The sequence below is a fragment of the Mustela nivalis genome, assembly GCF_964662115.1.
Source record: "Mustela nivalis genome assembly, chromosome: 12".
Lineage (NCBI taxonomy): Eukaryota > Metazoa > Chordata > Mammalia > Carnivora > Mustelidae > Mustela > Mustela nivalis.
In genome coordinates, this window is record NC_139031.1 from 73,093,860 (window position 1) to 73,118,228 (window position 24,369).

At 38.1% G+C, this 24,369-nt stretch overlaps 1 protein-coding gene across 2 annotated transcripts in view; it reads left to right on the forward strand.

Moving 5' to 3' along the window:
- Nucleotides 1–24,369, forward strand: part of SLC25A40 (solute carrier family 25 member 40) — a 56,014-nt gene that overhangs the window by 10,086 nt on the left and 21,559 nt on the right. For both annotated transcript variants that reach the window (XM_082692392.1, XM_082692393.1), the window contains exons 2-5: nt 9,875–9,942; nt 11,510–11,630; nt 12,922–12,981; nt 14,983–15,089. In XM_082692392.1, coding sequence (XP_082548518.1) covers nt 11,534–11,630; nt 12,922–12,981; nt 14,983–15,089 — 264 coding nt within the window. In that variant the 5' untranslated portion in view covers nt 9,875–9,942; nt 11,510–11,533. The remainder of the gene's footprint in view (nt 1–9,874; nt 9,943–11,509; nt 11,631–12,921; nt 12,982–14,982; nt 15,090–24,369) is intronic.

Consider the following 24,369-nt stretch of genomic DNA (forward strand, 5'->3'; position numbering starts at 1 on the left):
GTGGTGATGAACTCATTAACTTTCATTCATCGAGAAACTATTGCTCCCTCAATCCTGAATGATAACCTTTCTGAGTTGAATATTCTTGGTGACAGGTCTTTTCCTTTCAGCTCTGAATATATCATGCCACTTTCTTCTGGCCTGCAAAATTTCTGCTGAAAAATCAGCAGATAGCCTTACAGGGTTTCCCTTGTCTGTAACTTTTTTTGTTTCCTCCTTGCTAGTTTCAAAATTTTCTATCTTTAACATATGTCATTTTAATGCTTATTTGTCTTATTGTGGACCTCCTTGGGTTCATTTGTTTGGAACTCTCTATGCTTCCAGATCCTGGATGTCTGTTTCCTTTCCCCAGTTAGGGAGTTTTTCAGTTATTATTTCTTCACATAAGGTTTCTGTCCTTTTATGTCTCTCTCTTCTTTTTGGAGGCCCTGTAATGTGAACTTTTGTTCACTTGATGTTGTCTAAGAGATCCCTTAACTTATTCTCGTTTTTTTCTTTCTTTCTCTCTCTTTTTTTTTTCATTTTCTGATGCTGAGTTTGGATGCTTTCAGTTACCCTGTTTGCAGGTTGCATAACTGTTCTTCTGCAGCCAAGTATCTACTATTGATTCCCTGTAATATATATTTCATTTCAATTACTGCATTTTTGAATTTTAATTGTTAGATTATTTTTTTTTTAAGTTTTCTATCTCTTTTTTGAAGTTCTCAGTTCTTTTCTCTTCAGTCTGGTTAGCATCTTTGTGATCATTGCTTTCCACTCTATGTGGTGTACTTCTTATTTCTATTCATTTTTTTTTTTTCTTATTCCTTCATTTGGAGCAACTTCTCTCTCCTAATTTGCTTGACTTTGCTGTGTTTGTTTCTATGAATTAGTGAGTGAGTACTTTTACACTTGAGGGTATGGTCTTATTATATGGTCAGACCCTGTGTTGACTATGTGTGCCTGGTGACTTTGACTGGCTGGAACTATCTCGAGCATGTGCTGGGGGTCCTAGAGTATGCCACATTGGGCTGCCCTGGTGGAGTGACCAATGCTGAAGTGGGCATGGGCCAGGGCAGTTCCAGGGCTCTCCATGAAGAAGGCACCCTGGCAGCATAGCTAAAGCTGAAGTGGGTCCAGGGTGGGGTATCCTGTCCCATGCAGAGGGCACACTAGTGGGATGACTGAGGCAGGGCACAGAACAGGGGTTCCTGGCATGTTCTCTGTAACAAATAAATTTGAGGTGGAGCCTGAGTTGGGGTGTCCCTGGGTGCTCTGCATTCTGAGCACTCCGGCAATGTAGCTGTAGCTAAAGTGAGCTGGAACTGGGGTGGACCCTGGGCTTCCCATCCAGCAGGTGCCCTGGGAAGATAGCTGAAGCTGAAGTGTTTGCAAGTCTGGGTGTCCAGGGTGCTCACTGCAGAGTGTGCCTTGGGAGGGTGATTGGAGCCAAGGCCAGCATGGGCTGGGGTGTCCTGGGGGCACTCCCTGAAGGGGCAGCTTTTCAAGTGATTGGAGCTGAAGCAGGCATGAGTCAGGAGGTCCTAGAGTACTCTGTGCTGGGAGTGAAATGGTGTAGGCCTGAGGTGTTCTGCGGTGCTTATGTCTGTGTCAGCTTGGCATAACAGCCAGAGCTATAGTGAGCACCCACCAGGGGTCTCCTGGTTTATACTGCCCTGGAGCTGCCATAGTGGGACTGATAGGTCTGGTGTAGCTGGACCTGGGACTCACTGAAACTATAGGCCAGCTGTGGCACCCAGACCTTGCTCCTGTGCATGCTGTCAGTTTGGAGGGACATAAACCATGGACCTCATCAGCACCACTGACCCAGAGAGAATTCCAGTAGCTCCCTCGCTGTTTGGTGGAGGTCTAGGTCTGGATCTTTTATATTTTCGTTGCTCTTTTAAACCTATGCATTTTTTTCTGTGTCCCAGGGCATGTGGAGCTATGGCAGGGCTCACTGAGGTGGCAGGCCAGCAATGGTGCCCAGAACTGTGCTCCACTCTGCATTATCAGAGCAGAGGGTAAACATAAACTGTGGCACACTCACCAGCCTCTCCAGTGTCAAGAGAGGTCCAGCAGCTCCCTGGCTGATAGAATTCTAAGGCTGGATATCTTAAACTGAGACTTTTTTTTTCTATGCCCCAAGGCAGACATATCTGCTTTAGGTTCCTCAGTACTATCCGTTCCCTTTTAGAAAGTGGGAAGGGACAGTAAAGTCTCCTCCAAACTGAGAAAGTACTTTGAGACTGAAAAACAAAATAGGCGGTTTTGTACAGTTTACACAGAGTTTTATTCAGGGTAACTTACTGACAAGGGAGGTTTAGGTGGAGAATGATCCACGGCAACTGCATAGTTTTTCTCTGCAAAGTCTGGACTTCAATACACAGATTTTATAGAATAAGTGGACATGCAAAGGGCATTGTATTGAGGCTAAAGGGTTTGCATGTAGCTCAAAGGATTCGTGAGCACCTAATTGACAGTAACCTTTAATTAGATCTTGTGGCACCTCCTATGTGTGAGGAATGGGAAAGACTGTTATCCTTAACAGATTCATGGAAGGACAAATTAAGCCTTTCCCTATCCTGAACTTGGCAAGCATTTCTAAGGTATGTAGATTGAGTCTCCAAGGGGCCTGAAACTCATAGCCCAAGAAGGACCATTAAGTGAAATGAACAAGATGGTGGTCTATTTTTTTTTTTTTAAGATTTTATTTATTTATTTGACAGAGAGAAATCACAAGTAGTCGGAGAGGCAGGCAGAGAGAGAGAGAGGGAAGCAGGCTCCCTCCTGAGCAGAGAGCCCGATGTGGGACTCGATCCCAGGACCCTGAGATCATGACCTGAGCCAAAGGCAGCGGCTTAACCCACTGATCCACCCAGGTGCCCCCAAGATGGTGGTCTAAAGATGGAATCAGTATTGTCAGCACTCCTACACTTCCATTACAGTCCCCTGCATTTGGGGGTTCCCTTCATTATCTTCTATCCATCTCTCCTGCTGTCTTCTGTGTGGTCTCTCTAGCCTTTCTTTATATGTTCTTTTTTGTGCAGAAGCTGTTCAGTCAGCCCTTGGTTCTTTAAGAGGAACTGCTCTATAAATAGGTGTAGATTTAGTATGTCCAAAGGAGAGTTCAGGGTCTTCCTTTGTCACCATCTTGGACCAGAGCTCCACCTCTTCTAGTACATTTTGTGGATGTGTGTGGGGTTTTCTGTTTTGAGGGGGATGTTTGGTGGCTTCTGAAGTGATTACAATTAGTATTTTAACTTATAACAATCTGGTTCAGATTAGTACTAATTTAATCTTAGTATACAAAAATTTGCTTTCTTATAGCTCCATTCCTTACCTTCTTTGTGCCTTTGTAGTCATACAGATTAATCTTTATATATTGTATGCTTATAAGCAGAGATTTACTTTATTATTTTATCCTTGTTACCTTTGCCACTGCTCTCATTTGTTTATAAACTCCAGTTACTTCATGCTCATGAATTGGAGGAATTAATGTTTTTATGTTAATGTTTTATGTTAGTATGTTAAAATGTTTGTACTATTTTTAGCAGTCTACAGATTCAATGCAATCTCTACAAAAATATCAATAGCATTTCTCACAGAACTGAAACAAATAATAAAATTTTCATGGAACCACAGAAGGCCCTGAATAGCCAAAGCAAACTTGAGAAAGAACAAAGCTGAAGATGTTATAATTCTAGATTTTAAAGTATACTGTAAAGTTTGAGTAACCAAAGTAGTATGGTAATGGAAGAGTGAAACAGGATAGATCACATGGAACAGTGGAACAGCCCAGAAATAAACTCACACTTAACATGGTCACTTGATCTATAACAAAATAGTTAAGAATAATACAATGAGGGATAACAGTCTCTTCAAAAAATGGTGTTGGGAAAACTAGATGGGTGCAAAAGAACAAAGCTGGACCACTTTTTATACCATGTACAGAGATAAAATGGATTACAGACCTAAATGTAAGACCTGGAACCATAAAACTTAACAACAACATAGTAAACTTTCGGATGTCGGTCTTGCAATATTTTTTTCTGGATCATTCTTCTTTAGGGAAAAAACAAAAATAAGCAGTTAGGACTACATGAAACCAAAATCCTCTTGCAGAGCAAGGGAAACCATCAACAAAACAAAAAGGCAGAGGCAGAGGGAGAAGCAGGCTCCCTACCGAGCAAGGAGCCCGATGTGGGACTCAATCCCAGGACGCTGGGATCATGACCTGAGCCAAAGATAGCCGCTTAACCAACTGAGCCATCCCGGCGTCCCTCAAATTTTTATTTAAATTCTAGTTAACAGATAGTATAATACTGGTTTCAGGAGTTGAATTTAGTGATTCCTCACATATAACACCCAGTTCTCAACATAAGTGCCCTCCTTAATACCCATCATCCATTTGGCCCATTCCCTGCCCATTTCCCCTCCATCAACCCTTAGTTTGTTTTTTATAATTAAGAGAGTCTTATGGTTTACTTCCCTCTCTCTTTTTTTTTCCTTACGTTCATCTGTTTTGTTTCTTAAATTCCACATATGAGTGACATCACAGTGGCATTTGTCTTTCTCTGACTTATTTTGCTTAGCATAATGCACTCTTGCTTCATCCACATTGCAAAGGGCAAGATTTCATTCCTTTTGATGACTAATATTCGTGTGTCTGTGTGTGTCCCCACACACATATCCCCCACATCTCCTTTATCTGTTCTTCAGTCAGTGGACATTTGGGCTCTTTCCATAATTTGGCTATTGTTGATAATGCTGCTATAAATACCAGGGTGCCTGTGCCCTTTCAAATCAGTACTTTTGTATCATTTGGATAAATACCTATTATTGTAATTGCTAGATAAGGGTAGTTCTATTTTTAACTTTTTTAGGAACTTCTATACTGTTTTCCAGAGTGGCTGCAGGAGCTTGCATTCCCACCAACAGCGTAAGAGGGTTCCCCTTTCTCCACATCCGTGCCAACACCTATTGTTTCCTGTGTTACTAGTTTTAGCCATTCTGACAGGTGTGAGGTGGTATCTCTTTGTGGTTTTGATTTGTATTTCCCTGATGAGGAATGACGTTGAGTATTATTTCATGTGTCTGTTGGCCATCTGGATGTCTTTTTTGGAAAAGTATCTATTCATGTCTTCTACCCATATCTTAACTGGGTTATTTGGTTCTTTTGGGTGTTGAGTTTGGTAAGTTCCTTATAGATTTTGGATACTAACCCTTTATCACATAGGCCATTTGCAAATATCTTCTCCCATTGCAAGGCTGCCTTTTAGTTTTATTTACTGTTTCCTTCACTGCGCAGAAGCTTTTTTTTTTTTTTTAAAGATTTTTATTTATTTATTTGACAGAGAGAGATTACAAGTAGGCAGAGAGGCAGGCAGAGAGAGAGAGGAGGAAGCAGGCTCCCTGCTGAGCAGAGAGCCCGATGCGGGACTCGATCCTAGGACCCTGAGATCATGACCTGAGCCGAAGGCAGCGGCTTAACCCACTGAGCCACCCAGGAGCCCTGCGCAGAAGCTTTTTATCTTAGGGTCCCAATAGTTCTTTTTTGCTTTTGTTTCCCTTGCCTTTGGAGATGTGCCTAGTAAGAAGTTGCTATTCCCGATGTCAAAGAGTTGCTGTCTGTGTTCTCCTCTAGGATTTTGATTTTTTGTGTGTGTGTGTGTGTTTTTTTTGTTTTTTTGTGGGTTTTTTTTTTTTTTTGTGGCAAATTTAGATCTTCCCTCCACTTTGAATTTATGTTGTGTGCAGTGTAAGAAAGTGGCCCAGTTTCATTCTTCTGCATGTGGCTGCTCACTTTTCCCAACACCATTTGTTGAAGAAACCTTTTTTTTTTTTTTTTCATTTGATACGCTTTCCTGCTATGTTGAAGACTACTTGACCATATAGTTATAGGTCTTTTTCTGGATTTTTTTTTTAAAGATTTTATTTATTTATTTGACAGAGATCATAAGTAGGCAGAGAGGCAGGCAGAGAGAGAGAGGAGGAAGCAGGCTCCCCGCTGAGCAGAGAGCCTGATGCGGGACCTGAACCCAGGACCCTGAGATCATGACCTGAGCTGAAGGCAGCGGCTTCACCCATTGAGCCACCCAAGTGCCCATGGATTTTCTTTTCTTTTCCGTTGATCTATGTGTCTTGTTTTTGTGCCAGTACCATACTGTTTTGATGACTGCAGCTTCGTAATACAAATTGAAGTCCAAAATTGTGATGCCTCCCACTTTGCTTTTCTTTTTCAACGTTGCTTTGGCTATTCAGGGTCTTTTGTGGTTCTATGCAAATATTTTAGGATTGTTTGTTCTAGTTCTGTGAAAAATGCTAGTGGTATTTTGATGGGGACTACATTAAATGTGTAGATTTCTTTGGGTAGTGTAGACATTAAAACAGTATTTGTTCTTCCAATTCGTGAGTATGGAATGTTTTTCCATTTCTTTGTGTTATCTTCAGTTTGATAAGTGTTCTATAGTTTTCATAATACAGGTGTTCCACCTCTTTGGTTAGGTTTATTCTTAGGCTTATTGTTATGGTTGTTGGTGCAGTTGTAAATAGGATCAATTCCTTGATTTCTCTTTCTGCTTCTTCATTATCGGTGGATGGAAATGCAACAGATTTCTCTACATTGATTTTGTATACTACTACTTTGCTGAATATGTGTATCAGTTCTAGTAACTTGCAGGGGCGGGTAGTCTTTGGGCTTTCTATATAGAGTATCATGTCATAGTGAAAGTTTGACATCTTCACGGCCAATTTGAATGCCTTTTATTTCTTTATGTTGCCTGATTGCTGACGCCTGGACTTCCAGTACTATGTGAAGTAGTGAGTGGTGTGAGTGGACATCCCTGTCTTGTGAGTGGACATCCCTGTCTTGTATCTGATCATAGAGGAAAATGTCTCAGTTTTTCCCCATTGAGGATGATATGAGGGAAGTACGTTTGATAGGACTGTAAAGAATTTAAAGCCCTGGAGAATACATCATAAGTTCTAGACAAACCAAAACCACATTGAGATACCACCTTACACCAGTTAGAATGGCCAAAATTAGCAAGACAGGAAACAACGTGTGTTGGAGGGGATGTGGAGAAAGGGGAACCCTCTTACACTGCTGGTGGGAATGCAAGTTGGTGCAGCCACTTTGGCAAACAGTGTGGCGATTCCTCAAGAAATTAAAAATAGAGCTTCCCTATGACCCTGCAATTGCACTACTAGGTATTTACCCCAAAGATACAGACGTAGTGAAAAGAAGGGCCATCTGTACCCCAATGTTTATAGCAGCAATGGCCACTTTCGCCAAACTGTGGAAAGAACCAAGATGCCCTTCAGCGGACGAATGGATAAGGAAGATGAAGATAAGGAGTATGTATACTCCATATACACTATGGAGTATTATGCCTCCATCAGAAAGGATGAATACCCAACTTTTGCAGCAAAATGGACGGGACTGGAAGAAATAATGCTGAGTGAAATAAGTCAAGCAGAGAGAGTCAATTATCATATGGTTTCACTTATTTGTGGAGCATAACAAATAACATGGAGGACATGGGGAGATGGAGAGGAGAAGTAAGTTGAGGGAAATTGGAAGGGGAGGTGAACCATGAGAGACTATGGACTCTGAAAAACCACCTGAGGGTTTTGAAGGGGCAGGGGGATGGGAGGTTGGGGGAGCCAGGTGGTGGGTATTAGGGAGGGCACGTATTGCATGGAGCACTGGATGTGGTGCAAAAAACAATGAATACTGTTACGCTGAAAAGAAAAAAAAAGAAGTAATAAAAAATCCAGTAACATTAATTCTAAATTCTAAAATGTTACATCTAAATTTCTGACTTTTTCCTTTTAACATTCTATAACAATTACTAGAAACATAACTATCTTTCTGGCTTTAGTTTCAAGTTTGAACATATTCAGATGCCAACTTTGCTGGAATAGATGTCAAAATAAAGCATTGTAAGCCTTTTATTTCTGGAGGAGGAATGTACCTATATTCTTGCATGTGTATATTATTTTCCCACTTGTCCATATTCATATAAAAGAATGTTAGGAGTATTTTCTTAGACTTAGAGATTCTGCATATATTTCACAAACCTAAAAAATCCTGTTGTTCAGATTTTTCCATATACAGTAAAATATAAAACAGTAAAAATACATTATACTCACCACCTAGATTTAGCAGATTATTAACTTAGGATATTTATTTTTGATGAAGTATTATGAACTACAACTATTACAGCATTTTAGTCTTTGATATTTATAATATGAATTTCTTCAAAAAAAAAAAAAGACCCTTCCATTATAACTGGTATTAAACTGGTATTGGTATAATACCATTATCTCACAAAAAAATAATAATTTTTAATTTTATCTAATATTCAGCCCATGTTCAGCCCATATTCAGATTTCTTTATGTACTCTCAAACTGACTTTTAAAAAATTTTATTTGAACCAGGATGTATCTGGTTGCTGACTCTCAGAAGATTCCCTTACTCTAGAACAGTTCTCCCTTCCCTGCTACCTTTTTCCCAACTTAATTTCATTGTTATAGAATGAAGACAGTAGTCCTATATGGTATTTCAACTTCGATTTTTTGGCATTCTTTACCCTCTTACTTTAGTCTCTGAATTTTCTATAAATTGGAAGTTAGATCTAATGGATTGTTTAGATTAAAATTAAAGGTTTTTTCCCTGCAAAATGCTTTACAGATAATCCTGATTACATAATTTTGTGTCACAAAATCTAGTTGACTCATGATACCAAGATTGATCAGCATGTTCAGCTTCTAGAATTTTTTGTTTTGTTTTGAAATGATAAGAAACATAAATAGGTTCCACTGCCTGGGTGGCTCAGTCAGTTAAGCATCCAATTCTTGGTTTCAGCTGTGGTCACAATCCCAGGAGTCATAAGACCGAGTACCATGTCTGGCTCCATGCCTAGTGTGGAGCCCAACATCAGACTTGAACTCACGACTCCGAGATCAAGACGTGAGCTAAGATAGAGTCTGACACTTAACTGAACAACCCAGGTGTTCTGCTCTGAGAGTTTTTTTTTTTTTTTTAAGCAAAATAAATTTACTGGGACAATGTGAAGATTTATAAATGAGGTTTAATAAATGAAGTTTATTATACTATTTTTTAAAAGATTATATTTATTTATTTGAGGAAGAAAGAGCAAGCATGAGCTTGCTTGTGGGAGGGGCAGAGGAAGACAGAGAAGCAGACTCTCCTCTGGGCAGGGAGCCAGGCTGACACAGGGTTTGATCCCAGGACCCCAGGATCAGGAGCCAAAGGCAGACGCTTCACCGACCAAACCACCGAGGTGCCCCGAAGTTTATTATACTATGAAGTTTTATAAATGAAATTTAATAAATGTAATATGAGCATTTGTGGAATGCTTTTCATATTCCTCAAAGCACTTAATAGAAGGTATTTAATAAATATTTGTCGATTTGTCTTTTTCCTTGTTTTTTAAAAGATTTTATTTATTTGACAGACAGAGATCACAAGCGGGCAGAGGGGCAGGGAAGCAGGCTTCCCACTGAGCAGAGAGCCCGATATGGGGCTTGATCCCAGGACCCTGGGATCATGAACCAAAGGCAGAGACTTTAACCCACTGAGCCACCCAGGTACCCCCACCCTTTTTTTTAAAATTTGACAGACAGAGATCAGAGGCAGGCAGTGGGGTGGGAAGCAGGATCCCTGCTGAGCAGAGAGCCCAATTTGGGGCTTGATCCCAGGACCCTGAGATCATGACTTGAGCCGAAGGCAGAGGCTTAACCCACTGAGCCATCCAGGCACCCCTGTTGATTTGTCTTTTAAGGTTTTTTTACATGCTCCTTTCCTTGAGGTTCTCCCTTTCTGGTGTGAAAAGATAAGACAATTATTTTCATTTTTCACTACAGATTTTCGCTACTGATGTTACAAACAATAAAATATTGGAGCATAGAGTTGAAGAAAAGACTTAAACCAGGTGAGTAATAATAAAAGTCTAAAGAAGCAATTAAACCACCATTCATTTTTATAAAGTTGATTATTGGGATAATTGATAAAATTGGAATATAAACTACAGAGTACTAAGTTTCCTCAATTTGATAACGTTACTGTGAAATATAAGAATATTCTGAGGTAATTAGAATAACAGGGTGTGTTGTATGCAAACTACTTTCAAACTGTTGATAAAAAAAGTAAATGGTATGTAACAAGAGGGAGAGTTTGGTGAAATTTTGGGTTAATAGGATCTTATTTATTTCCAGTGGAAGTGTAAATTGGTCCCTCCTTTCTGCAAAGCATTTTGGCAATTTGTCTCAACTTTTTAGTTGAGCCTCACAATCTTACTGTTTCTTCTGTAGTAATTCTAGAAAGACTACAAAAAGTTGTGTGTATGAAGATATTTATGTAAGAATGTATGAATAAATAAGGAAAATTTGATGGTAACATAGTTATCTAACAATATGAGACTGATAAATATAAAAAATTGTATTAAAAATGACAATGTAAAAAAAAATGACAATGTACCTCTATATTTATTGATACAGTGTCTGTATTTTTAAGTGCCCACTCTGGCTACTAAGCAATAGAAAAATATATATTTTTAAAAATATTTTATTTATTTGAGAGAGAGAGTGCTTGGTTGCAAGAGCAGGGGGAGGGGCAGAGGAGGAGGGAAAAGCAGAGAATCTCAAGTGGACTCTGCACTGAGCCTGGAGACAGACATGGTACTCAGTCTTATGACCCCTGCGATTATGACCTAAGCTGAAACCAAGAGTGGGACACTTAACTGACTGAGCCACTCAGACAGTGGAACCTATTTGTTTCTTTTAAAAAGATGCGTGTACACAGATATATGAATATTTGTACATATTTGACTAGTAAACATGTAATTTGTATGTACATGTGTATCTGTATGTATTATATAATATGGACATGCATATAAATGTATTTGTGTGTACATAGACATTTGGAAAGATGACACTTAGTTACTAGTGGTTATTTTTGAAGAAAAGGTTTATAAGTGATTTTCATACTTTGTTATATTAATTGGCTTTTTGCAAAGGAGTATATGTTTTCTCACGAAACTTTTCTAAGATAATGCTTCTTTCAAAGATTATGTGTTTTTATTTTATACCTTCATAGCAACTTTTGGTGTGCAGTACAAATAGTGATATATTTGCTAACTCTCCATTAGATGAGAGTATTTGAGTAGTTCTTATGAGGCTCAATGCACAAATTCTGAGACTTATTAGTCGGGTGCCTTCATTCTGTTACCTGGCCAGAGTCTGTTTCCTTACTGCTCTCTTACCTGTCTCATAAATATGTTGCTGCTCACACAGCTGAAGTGCATTTGGAGAATCAGAGTACATATTTTATTGATGACAGTTGTGTATTGCCTTTGTATAGAACTTAGATATTCATTTTTGATACTCATCAACATGTGCTTTAATATTAATACTGGTTGTTTTTATAGTTTATTAAATTTATGGAAATCAAACTTAAAGGCATGTTTGTTAAACTTTTATTTTACATCTTTTCCTTAACAGATTTTTCTTCATTCAGTTAAAAATATGGATCCTGAATCAGAGGGACTACAGATTATCAAAGTGACACCTCTTCAACAAATGCTTGCTTCTTGCAGTGGAGCTATACTGACATCACTAATGGGTAGAATAATGTTACTGCTGTAGATTATGTAACTGAATGATTTCCATTTGAGGTTACCATCTGTGAAATAATGCTAAAATTATCATTCATGCTGCATCATGCTCTCTCTCCATGAGCATGGTAACATGAAAAGAACCTTGGACAGAGAATCAAGAGACTTGACTTTTATTCCTTGCTTTGCCATTTGCAGGCTAAGTGCGCTTTGGGATAGTCCCTACTTCTCTCTCAACCTCATTTTTCATCTATAGAAGTAGGGGCTGAAACCAGGAGTTCTTTGAGGTTCCTGTCAATATTGAATTTGTATAACTCTGTTAGCCTTTTTTGAAATAGAAAGAAAGAAGATAGAGTGAAATATTAGTATAACGAATAATACAAAATTTGGACAAGTTATGGTAGAAACAAATACAAAATATTTTTTCCTTTGCTTGCATTAACCATGAATTTCTTTAATTCCTCTGGGCCACATTTTTCTGGTTTTTTAGTCCATTTCTTTTATAGAAAGACAAATGACTTAGGTGATAGTTTGTATTTCAATGGTTTTTAAGTTGGCCAGTTTATTTAAGGTAGATGATTAGGACAAATGTATTGCTTTCAGGTGTAATATTTTACTTCAGGTCAGCATGTTAGTGTTGCAAAGATTTTAGAGATCATCTAATGATTTACCGTGACCTCCTCATTCTTAAAGGGGGAGAAGTTTTCCTAGAACCACTATTTGGCCTTTTTTTTCTACCTGGATAAAATAGCATGCAAATTAAGACCATCCTCCTTTACCATGCTGTTCCTGAATGGACTAACACTGTGTGGTAGTAAAGATGATTTCTGGCTAGCTCATTCAAATCTTCATTATGTATAGTTTTTATTTGATACAGCTGAATTTAACAGATGAGGAAGACTAGTATTGTTTGATTATTGATTAGTTGTAATACAGTGTTATTCTCAAATTTTTACATAGACTTCCAAAACACTTATTCTTTACCTTAGATGATGTATTTTCTTTAAAATACTAGTATTTTAGTTTTAACATTAATGGAATTATTGTTATAGAAATATTGTAAATGACAGTTTAGTAGTCATAAGAGAAATCATTACATTGTCTTCTCATTGATCCTCTTTAAACAGAATTCAGGGTCAAAAAATGAGAATGTTAAATTTAAAACCATTTTAAGATAGTAATCTTACTTATTATATAGTCATGAAGAGGAGTTGATTTGATATATTTTGTGAATTTTGGACAAATATCTGTACCATTTATAGGTATCACTGCCTAATTAAAATTTATGTTTCTTCATAGTGACACCCCTCGACGTTGTTAAAATTCGACTCCAAGCCCAAAACAACCCATTCTCCAAAGGTATGTGTCATGAATGGAGAATATTGTCAAGCTTTTAAGTGTTACTTTATTCATTTTTTTTAAAAGATTTTATTTATTTATTTGATAGAGATCACAGGTAGGCAGAGCAACAGGCAGAGAGAGAGGGAGAAGCAGACTCCCTGCTGAGCAGAGAGCCTGATGTGGGGCTTGATCCCAGGACCCTGGGATCATGACCCGAGCCGAAGACAGAGTCTTTAACCCACTGAGCCACACAGGCACCCCATTTTATTCATTTTCGTTTGAATAATTTTTTTGTTAGTTTTTAAAAGCTCATACCTCCTTAGACTCAGGCAGAAATTTTTTTTCAGTATTTGTACATCATGGGGTCTAGCCAGAAAATAAATAATATATAAAACAGTCATAACACTTTTATATACCTAATTAAAGCATAGAATGGTTTAATATTTGAGTATGTGCCTTACAAGTAAGACCAGAATTCTAAGCATAAGGGGCCTTAGAATCTAGCTTCCTTCATAGTCCAAAAGCTGTGCACATTCTAAAACATTCATCCAACAGTTATCTAACTGTTGCTTGAATATAGTGGTAGAAAATGATTATTTTATCAGGCAGCTTGGTTAATTGTTGGCCAGTATAGTTTATATGAACTTGAAAAGAGCAGTTATACATCTTTATTAGATGGGCAAAAATAGCAATTCCTTGATAAACCTCTTACAGTTTTATAAAGATTATGACAAACATGTTTAACTAGCGGAAAACAGACTGCTTGGACTGTGAGAATGTTGGCTCAGACAGAAATGCCACTCTGATGAGCACAGCACTGAGATGGAATGAACAACAGTTATAGTTCAGACAGACAACAGGATAGATGGATTGTAGGAGACTAAAAGGAAAGCAGTTTCTTACACGCTTAAGAAATCCTTAAAAACAGTAGGAGACACTTAGACCTATGTATCCAAGACTCATATATATGGTTGAACAGAAAAGATAATTTTGGCAGGCAGGGTGAGTCCAATAATGGGAAATGAGGGAAATGAGGGAAAGTTGAGGTAAATTAACTAGAAGCTGATAAATACCTAGAATGAGCAGCATAAATACAGAGAAAGAGTCAACATAGCACTGTTTGCATTGATAGAGAAGAACTTTTTTTTAAAGATTTTATTTTATTTATTTGACACAGAGAGAGCCCAAGCAGGGGGAGTGCCAGGGAAAGGGAGAAGCAGGCTCCCTGCAGAGCAGGGGGAGCCCAATGTGGGACTGGATCCCAGGAAGCCAGAATCATGGCCTGAGCCTAAGGCAGTCGCTTAACCAACTGAGCTGCCCAGGCACTCGAAAAGAACTTTTTTAAATTGTGTATTTTTCTAATTGAAGTGTAATTTACATATAACATTGTATTAGTTTAAGGTGTGCCATCTGAGGACTTGATGTATGTATATATTGCGAAAAGATCACCACAGTAATTTTAGTCAGTCCCCTCACAAAATTAACAATTTTTTCATGTTAAGAGAATTTTTAACATTTACTCTCTTAACAAGTTTCAGCTGTCCATTAGATTTCTGCATATGTTTATATAAAGTGTATATACAGATATGTATGTTTAATGTATGTGTAATTCAAAAAAAATTTTTTTGTCTGAATTTCCCTTGGGTACCAGAGTTTTCTTGTCAAGTGGAAGAGATGTATACCTATGTGCTCATTTCAAAACAGGTTTTCCTCCTTGATATTCCTATGCATTCCCTCAGATACCCTAAAAGAATTTATTTGTGTGCATTTGCTTACTACATTTATGAAAACATAAGATCCATCAATTTACTCAAATACTTTTCACCACTTTGAGTTTAGAGGCTAGTTCTTTGTCATTAGGTAAATTAATTTATGTATTTTTCATCATAAAAGGTAAAAACAAAGTTGTATCTCTTTTCATAATTTTCTAGTCCAGTCATTGTACTTTGAATTTGTTCCTCTGTAAAAATAGTACAGTTTTGTGAAATGATTTTTGACTGTTGGGACCTTTTTTGTTAGGAAAATGTTTTGTGTATAGTAACGGACTTATGGATCATCTGTGTGTCTGTGAAGAGGAAGGCAACAAAGCGTGGTATAAGAAACCAGGACGTTTCCAGGGTACATTGGTAAGGAGATTATGTTATTTATAATTACATTATGTTTTCTGGTTTTATATTTAATCTGTGTATGAAAGATCTACCAGTTGCAGATGAGTATTAAGTCCCTGATATAGTTAGCACACTTACTCACAGTTAAAGCATAGATATTTAGGCAGGAAAAGGGAAGTACTCCTTTGCTTTTAATTAACTTGTTACTTTCATCTATTCATGCTTTTTTATGTGGAAAGAAAAAATGGAGTCAATATTTTAAAACTTCTTAATTAAAAAAAAAATTATGTATGTATGTATGTATTTTATTTGAGAGGTTACATGCATGCAGGGAGGGGTGTGAGGCACGGGGAGAGAGAATCCACAAGCAGACTCCCTGCTGAATGCGGATCCTGACTGGAGGCTTAATCCCACAACCCTGAGATGATGACCTGAGTTGAAATTGAGAGTTGGCCATTTTACTGACTGAGCCACCCAGGTGCCCCTAAACTATTTTATTTTAACATATTTGTAGATAATACTCAGCTTTAAGAAAAATAGACAGATCCCTTGTATCTTTTCCTCTCCCCGCCCCCCCGGAGGTTAAGGTCATACAAAAGCAGTACAATATCACAGCCAGTATATTGATTTTGATACATTAAAGGTATAGAACAATTCTATCGCCACAGCATCCTTCCTGCTCCCCAGTTATAACCACCTGCATTTCCTTTGTGCTCTCAACTGCTCCTTAACTCCTGGCAGCTGGTAATGTGTTTTTCATTTATATCATTTTCTCAGTTCAAGAATGGAATGATAACATATATATAACATTTTTGAATTAGTACTTTTCACTTAGCATAATTTATCTGGCAATTCATCCAAGTTGTTGCATTTATCAATAGTTAGTTCCTTTTATTGCTCCCTAGTTCCAGAATATTGATGTACCAGTTTGTTTTCTCGGTTGTGGCCAGTTTAGAGCTTTTTCAAATAAAGCTGCTACATAGATTCATTCTCAGGTTTTTGTGTGAAAGCAAATATTAAAACAACAAACCACTCACTGGTTTTCTCTGGGAGCACTGTTTAAAACACTATAAACCAGATATGTGGGTTTTTTCATCTGTGCCAAGCCATTCCTCAGTTACCAGTGAACACCAACCAGGTATCCTATAGTTTAAGTCAATACTGACACCATAAGACTGCTCCCACTTCAGATGACAGTCACAGGCCAGGTTGTCACCTGTGTTTTTGACTAACTGGCTGTAAATCTGAGGGTCCCACAATCCCCTTCGTGGATTCAGTGAATTGCTAGAATAGCTCACAGAACTCCAGAAAACAGTTTACAAACTAGGTGACCAGTTTTTTATGAAAGGATACAATTCAGGAGAAACCAGTTAGAAGGGATGCATAGGGCAGGGCTTGAGGGGTGGGTGTGGAACTTCCTTCTCTTGGTGTGTCACCCTCCTTATACCTCCATGTGTTCACCAACCTGGAAGCTTCCAAGCCTTATAGTTGAGGGATTTTTATGGAGGCTTTCTTATATAGACGTGATTGATCAAATTTGTTATAAATAACAAAGATACTCTTTTCACCTTTATTCTCTGGATCTATTTTAGGACTGAGAACAAAAGGCTGAATATTATAACAAAAGATGCTTCTATTGCTTTTTGTCAATTAGGAAATTACAGTGGTTTTAGGAACTGTGTGCCAGGAACCATAGACAAAGACCAAAATGTATATTTCTTTTTTTTTTTTTTAAACTTTACAAAATGTATATTTCTAATTATAAATCATAATATCACCATAAATCTTTGTTTCTCTAGAATAAATACCCAGGAGTGCAGTTACTAGGTCATATGAAAGTTGTATGTTTATAGTTTAAGAAACTGTTCTCTAGACTGGTGGTACCATTTTGCATTCCCAGCAGCAGTATGTAACTATTCTCCTTCCTTGACATCCTCACTAGCCTTTGATGTTGTCACTGTTTTTATTTTAGCGGTTTTGAGAGATATGTAGTGATCACTCACTGTGGTTTTAATACACATTTCCTTAGTGGCTACTGATATTGAACATCTTTGCATATGCTTATTATTTATTAGTATATTCTCTTCAGTGAAATGGCTCTTATGTTTCCTGTCCATTTTCCAATTGAACTGTTTGTATTTTTATTGATAAGTTTTGAGAACTGTTTATAAAATCTAGACAATAATCCTGTTAAGTGTGGATTTACAAATAATTTTTCCACTCTCTTTTATTTTCATCCTCTTTAAACAGGGTCTTTCGTGGAATTAAAGCTTAATTTTGAAGAAGTTCAATTTATCATTTTTTTTCTTACTTTAGGTGTCAAATCTAAGAATGCTTTATTTTTCTTTAGATCTGAAGATTTTCTCCTGGTTTTTTTTTTTTTTTTCTATAAGTTTTACAGCTTAATGTCTTATATTTAAGTCCTTGATCCATTTGGAGTTATTATTACAGGAGGTATGAATCCAAGGTTTACTTTTTTCATTGTTTCTGTTCATTTTGCCTTTGGATGTCCAGTTTCATTTGTTGAAAGCTGTCTTTCCTCCAGTAAGGTGCTTCTGCACATTTGTCCACAATCATTTGGGCACACTGTGTAGATCTATTTTTGGGTTCTTTATTCTTTCTCATTTATTTGTCTATTACATATTTCAGTAGCACACAGTCTTTTTTTTTTTTTAAGATATATATATTTTTAAAATTTATTTGACAGAGAGAGAGATCACAGGTAGGCAGAGAGGCAGGCAGAGAGAGAGGGAGAAGCAAGCTCCCTGCTGAGTAGAGAGCCTGATGTGGGGCTTGATCCCAGAACCTTAAGATCATGACCTGAGCTAAAGGTAGAGGCTTAACCCACTGAGCTACCCAGGTGCCCCAGTGCACAGTCTTAATTACTATACATGTATAGTAAGTCCTGCAATCAGATAGACTGATTTCTCCCTCTTTATTCTTATCTTTCAATATCTTTCAACATTTCAATGTTCAAAATTGTTTTAACCACTCCTAAAGTTCCTTTGCCTTTTCATATAAATTTTAGAATAATGTTTTTTTTTTTAAGATTTTATTTATTTGACAGAGAGAGATCACAAGTAGGCAGAGAGGCAGGCAGAGAGAGAGGAGGAAGCAGGCTCCCTGCTGAGCAGACAGCCCGATGTGGGACTCTATCCCAGGACCCCGAGATCATGACCTGAGCCGAAGGCAGCGGCTTAACCCACTGAGCCACCCAGGCGCCCCTAGAATAATGTTTTTATATCTGTAAAAAAACTCACTAAGATTTTTATAGAAATTGTGTTAAACCTAAATTTATGTTGACAATGAACTGGATAAACAAGAGAAAATCAAAGTTCACTATGTATGTACAGGGGCTCCATAAGAAAATATACCCCACAGGCAGGCAGTTGAGGTTTATTTGTCATCCACAATTAAAAAGGGGAAAGGGTCTGGGATTTCAAAGAAGGAAGACAATTCACTGCAAGGTGAAAAAGTAAATGTTTGGTAAACAGATGTGTGCTGGGCCACACAGAAACAGTGGGGCAGAGGCGCCTGGCTCAGTGGGTTAAAGCCTCTGCCTTGGGCTCAGGTCACGATCCCAGGGTGCTGGGATCAAGCCCCGTGTTGGGCTCTTTGCTCAGCAGGGAGCCTGGTTCCTCCCTCTTTCTCTGCCTGCTTCTCTGCCTACTTGTGATCTCTGTCAAATAAATAACTAAAATCTTTAAAAAAAAAAAAAAGAAAGAAAGAAAGAAAGAAACAGTGGGGCACAGAGAGGAATTTTTGCAGACTTTGCTAGGTTCCTCCCTGTCTACTACACCTAGTTTATATTACACTATAGTTATCTATGGTGAGAGCTCCCTTCCTAGAGCAATTCCTCTTTCTAAACTCGTTAGACAGAGGAAGGGTCAAAGGTTCTTCCTGAACTTTCTGTTTTTTAAAAATATTCAGCCTAAAATAGTCTACATGCCAAAGAGTTGCATTTTGTGGTTGCCAAGTTTTGCTCCCCTATAACAGCATAAATTAAGTCTTTTTTTTTTTAACTATTTTGTCAGTTTCTATCTTTGAGTTGATGTATCTGAACTATACTTCATAGAGTTACAGATACTGTAGAACGTAACCCTTGTTAGAAAACAAAATTCAGTTGAGTAAATTTGAAGATTTAATTGGCTTTATTCAACAATTCATGATTTGGGCGGCATGTAAGTAGAAAGTAAGTAGAAAGGATCTCTGAGAAGACTTTATAGACAGAAGACTTTTTTTTTTTTTTAAGATTTTATTTATGTACTTGACAGACAGAGATCACAAGCAGGCAGAGAGGCAAGCAGAGAGAGAGAAGGAAGCAGGCTCCCCGCTGAGCAAAGAGCCCGATGTGGGGCTCGATCCCAGGACCCTGGGATCATGACCCGAGCCGAAGGCAGAGGCTTTAACCCACTGAGCCACCCAGGTGTCCCTAGACAGAAGACTTTTATAGGCAGAAGAAGATGGGGCTAGAAAGTTAATACTCTAACAAAGAATAGATTGTTACAGGCAATGTCACCTTACTCTGAGGGCAGTTGGGACTCTCTCAGGCATATTACCTCACTAGTGCTAACTTGGTCATTACACATTGATGGGTTAAAGGTCATGTTCTTGGTAGAGGCAGAAACTGCCTTTAACTTAGGTATTGTCAGTGTGCTGACGTGGGGTTAGTATAAGTGACTCCATTTGGGGCCTGTTGTCTCATTGTTAACAGCCTGACATCTCCTTTTTGGGTTTTTTGTTTTGTTTTGTTTGTATTTTTAAATTTTACTTATTTAAAAGAGAAGGAATAAGTGAGAGAAAGTATGAGTAGAGGGAGGGTTAGAGGGAGAGGGATAAGCAGACTCCATGCTGAGCAGGGAATCCAACTTGGGGCTTGATCCCAGGACCCCAGGATCATGACCTGAGCCAAAGGCAGGTACCTAACTGACTGAGCCACCCAAGCACCCCTTCTCTTTGTTTTCTCTTGCTGTTTTATTTGTCTTCCCTTCTATGCATTACTTGAACATTTTTTCTTTTTTTTTTTTTTTTTTAAGATTTTATTTATTTATTTGTCAGAGAGAGAGCGAGCGAGAGCGAGCATAGGCAGACAAAGTGGAAGGCAGAGTCAGAGAGAGAAGCAGGCTCCCTGCAGAGCAAGGAGCCCGATGTGGGACTTGATCCCAGGACGCTGGGATCATGACCTGAGCCGAAGGCAGCTGCTTAACCAGCTGAGCCACCCAGGCGTCCCTACTTGAACATTTTTTAGAATTTCATGTAGTTTTTGTGCATATATTTCTTTGCTGAGTCTTCCTTATTTTTGTTTGTTTTGGATGTGTTCATAAATGATCATTCAGTGGTTTTTTTAATGATTTTTTTTTAAAGATTTTATTTATTTATTTGACAGACAGAGATCACAAGTAGGCAGAGAGGCAGGCAGAGAGAGAGGGAGGAAGCAGGCTCCCTGCTGAGCAAAGAGCCCAACACGGGGCTTGATCCCAGCACTATCCCGGGACGTTGGGGGACCATGACCTGAGCAGAAGGCAGAGGCTTTAACCCACTGAGCCACACAGGTGCCCGCAGTGATTTTTATGTTGACCACTTTAAAATCTACGTCAGATAATTATAATATTCTTATCTCATTGTTGGCATCTATTGTCTTTTTTCATTTTAGTTTGACATCTTGGTTCTTAGAATGACAAATGATTTTTTTATTGAAACCGGGAAATTTGGTGTATTATATTGTGAATCTCATTTAAAAATTATATTTTAACTGGCTTTTTTGACACTTAACTCAGAGGAAAGGGGTTCCACCTTGTTAGTGCTGGGTATAGCTGGAAGTTCAGATTCCTTAATTAGCATCCACGGACACATTGTGTTGCGGAGGATCTCTTTACTGTTGGACAGGTGCGATGATCTGAATGTTGAAGTCTGCCCAAAATTCATATGTTGAAATCCTAATGCCTGAAGTGATGGTATTAGGCATGGAGCTGAAGTTGATGAGGTCATGAAGGCAGGGACCTAAGGAATTAATGACCTTGTAAAAGAGTCCCCAAGCGCCCTTGCCCTTCAACTATGTGAGGATACAATAAGAAATCAGAGACCTGGAAGAGGATCCCTCTGACCTAACTGGTACCCTGATCTGGGACTTCCAGCCTCCAGAACGTTGGAAATAAATCTCTGTTGTTTGTAAGGTGGATGGTTATAGCTGCCCAAACACACTGAGAGCAGAGAGGAGTTCTGGCTTCCCTTATAGTTTGCACTGACACTGGTGGGGTGATTTCATTCCTCATGAGTGAGGGTGAAAGCCCTAAGCCCTCACTGTACCTCCTCTGCTCCTCTGACACTACCAGCAGAATGCTTGCCATATTCATCTTAGTTATTTTAGATTCCCAGTCTAGAATTCCAGAATCTCCGCCATATATGAGTCTGATTCTGTTGCTTGCTCTGTCTCTTCAGATCTGTTTTTTTGTCTTTCAGCATACTCTGTAATTTCTTTTGTTGAAAGCCACACATGTTGTATTGGGTTAAAAAAAAAAAAAACTGAGGTCAGTACAGGTTTATTGTCGGGTGATAGGTTTCTCTGATTAGAAGTAAGGCTGTGTTTGCTGCTGGTTGTAGCTTTGTTATCAGAGAACAAAATTACCTCCAGTGTCCTCTTTTTTGTCTTGCCTGTTATCTTTGAATTTCCCTAGAGACTTCTCAGAGTCTGAGTCTTGTGGTTCTGTCAAAGCTATGATCCCCTGTTGCTCTACAAGAGCCTTGTAGATGTGGTAAGGTCTGCAGGAAGAGAAATAATTTGTAGTTCTAGGACTAGGTCTTATTCTTAAGGAAAATGAGTTGGGTGCTTCCCTTACCCCAAGTTGGTTAGATTTTGATAAAACTGCAGTGGTTTAGGCTCTGAAAATATATTTTACCTTGAGATTAGGCTTTATTAAGGAGAATCCAAGTTTGGGGTATATTTCAAAACGGGTACATTTCTCCTTCTGTTGCTGAAAGCAGGAGGAGATTTTTCCCTAATCTTCACAGTGAGAATCTGGTAGGACTCATAGAGCTAAAATTCATGAGAGTGTGAGGGGCCCCTTTCAGTTTTTGACCCTCAAGTGTATATATCCTGACCTTTCAGCCAATTTGTTATTTATAAAGTATAGTTATAGTTCTAACTGCAGGCTTCTACTCAAGTAAGCTGTGAGTCTCTGTATCTTTTAATCCAGTTTTCAGGGTAGCAGTTTGCCTGTGACTTCAATTATTTTATAAATCTAAGAGCAGTTGTTAGTTTTTCAGTTGAGCTTTTTTCTTATCATGAGGATGGAAGTAGCTACTGTGTCCTTCAGGGCACTAAACTTGATGTATCCTAATTTCAATTTCAACCAGTCAGTTGAAATATTTTCTAATTTCCCTTGTGATTTATTTTTTTGCTATGGTTATTTAGAAGTGTAATACTTAATTTATTAATAATTGGATATTTTATAGAATCCTATTGTTGCGGATTTCTAGTTTATTCCAGTCAGAGGAATATACTCTATAAATTTACAGATTTTTGAAATTTACTCAATCTTGCTTAATGGTCCTACATATGATCTGTCTTGGTGAATATTTTATGTCCACTTTAAAACCTATATTCTGCAACTGTTGGGCATAGTGTCCTGTAAACCATCAGGTCAAGATGGCTGATGTTTTATTTAGATCTTCTAAGTTCTTACTAATTTTTTTCTTCAATTCTGTCAGCACTGAAAGAGGATATAAAAATCTTCAATTATGATTGATGGTTTGTTTCTTTTCGCTTTGAGTTCTTTCAGGTTTGCTTCATGGGTTTTGAAGCCCTATTTTAGGGAAATATACATTTATACTTGATATGTTTTTCTGATACATTTTTGTTTTAATGAAATGTCTTTTTATCACTGGTAATACTCATTATCTTGGCCTCTTGTCAAATAGTAGAACAGCCACTCCAGCTTTCTCATACTGTTTATAAGGTGTTTCTTTTTCTATCCTTTTACTCCAAGACAACAGAGCTGGGCCTTGTTGTTTTTTTTTAAGTCCCTTCTCTGACAATCTCTGATTTTTAATTGGAAAACTTAGTACTTACCTTTAAAGGACTTCCTAACATGGTTGGGTGTCAGTCTATTATCTTATTTTATATATTTTTTGCTATTTTGTCCCTCTTTTGTTCTTTGGTTTTCTGCTTTCTTGCCTTCTTTGTAATTAGTTGAATTATAATAATATTACATTGATTTCTCTGTTCCAATTTCTAGAGAGACAATTCTCCAAGTCTTTCATGTTTCTACATATCTTGGGAACAAGGTGCGGACTGCCCTTAATACGTTCCTTACCATCTTTTCAAGGATTTTGTATAGTGAATAACCTTGGAAGATACAGTGTCTCCCTCTAGAGCAAAGGGAAGGTATCCCCACTGCCCGTTACAGAGGATTTGGGTCCCCTCAGGTCAGATTCCCCCTGCTGTAATAAAGGCCACTGTGTGTTGATGCCATCCAGCCTTCTTCACGTAGTCCTATGGAAATTGGGGCTCAGGAAATGGGTACTGCTGCTGTTCCTGTGAGTAATAAACTATCCTTTACCTCTTAAGCCAGAGATTCTTGTCTTCCACCAGCTCTCCTGATACTACCTCAGGCTAACTTGTTAATTTTCACGTAGAGCGCATGTACTTGGGCCCCTCATGGTTCTTGACAGGATTCATTCTTTCCTCTTTCTTTGTGCTGTAGCTGCGTATATAGTACATCTTTGTACATTACAAATTCTACAACTCACTGTTAGAATTTTATTTTAATGAGTCTTATATTTTCAAAAGAGTTAAAAGGAGAAAGGGGGAAAATAAATTTTTCATATATAACTGTATATTTACCATTTCTTCTTTATTTCCTTCCTTTTTTGAAGATCTAAGTTGCTATTTGGCATCATGGCCCTTTTTCCTGAAGAACTTTTTTTCAGCATTTCTTTCATGCAGGTATTTTGGCAGTTTTTCTCTCAGTTTTTGTTGTACTGAAATGTCTTTGCCATACATTTTGAAACCTGTTTTTGCAGCATACAAAATTCTGCAACTTAAACATGTCATTCATTATATTATCTTGTGACCTTCCCTATGTCTAATGAGAAGTTAGCCTTCATTTGTATCATCTGTTCTCTAGATGTGTTTTGCCACTTTGCTTTTCTTTTTCTGTTTTCGTTGTCTGTGTTTATTTTGCTTGGGATCTTTTCTGATTTGGGGCTCTGTAAATTGATGTTTTGCACATATTTGGGGAAGTTTGGGGCCGTTATTTCCTATCCTGTTCTCTCTCTTTGCCTCTGTGATTCCAAATAA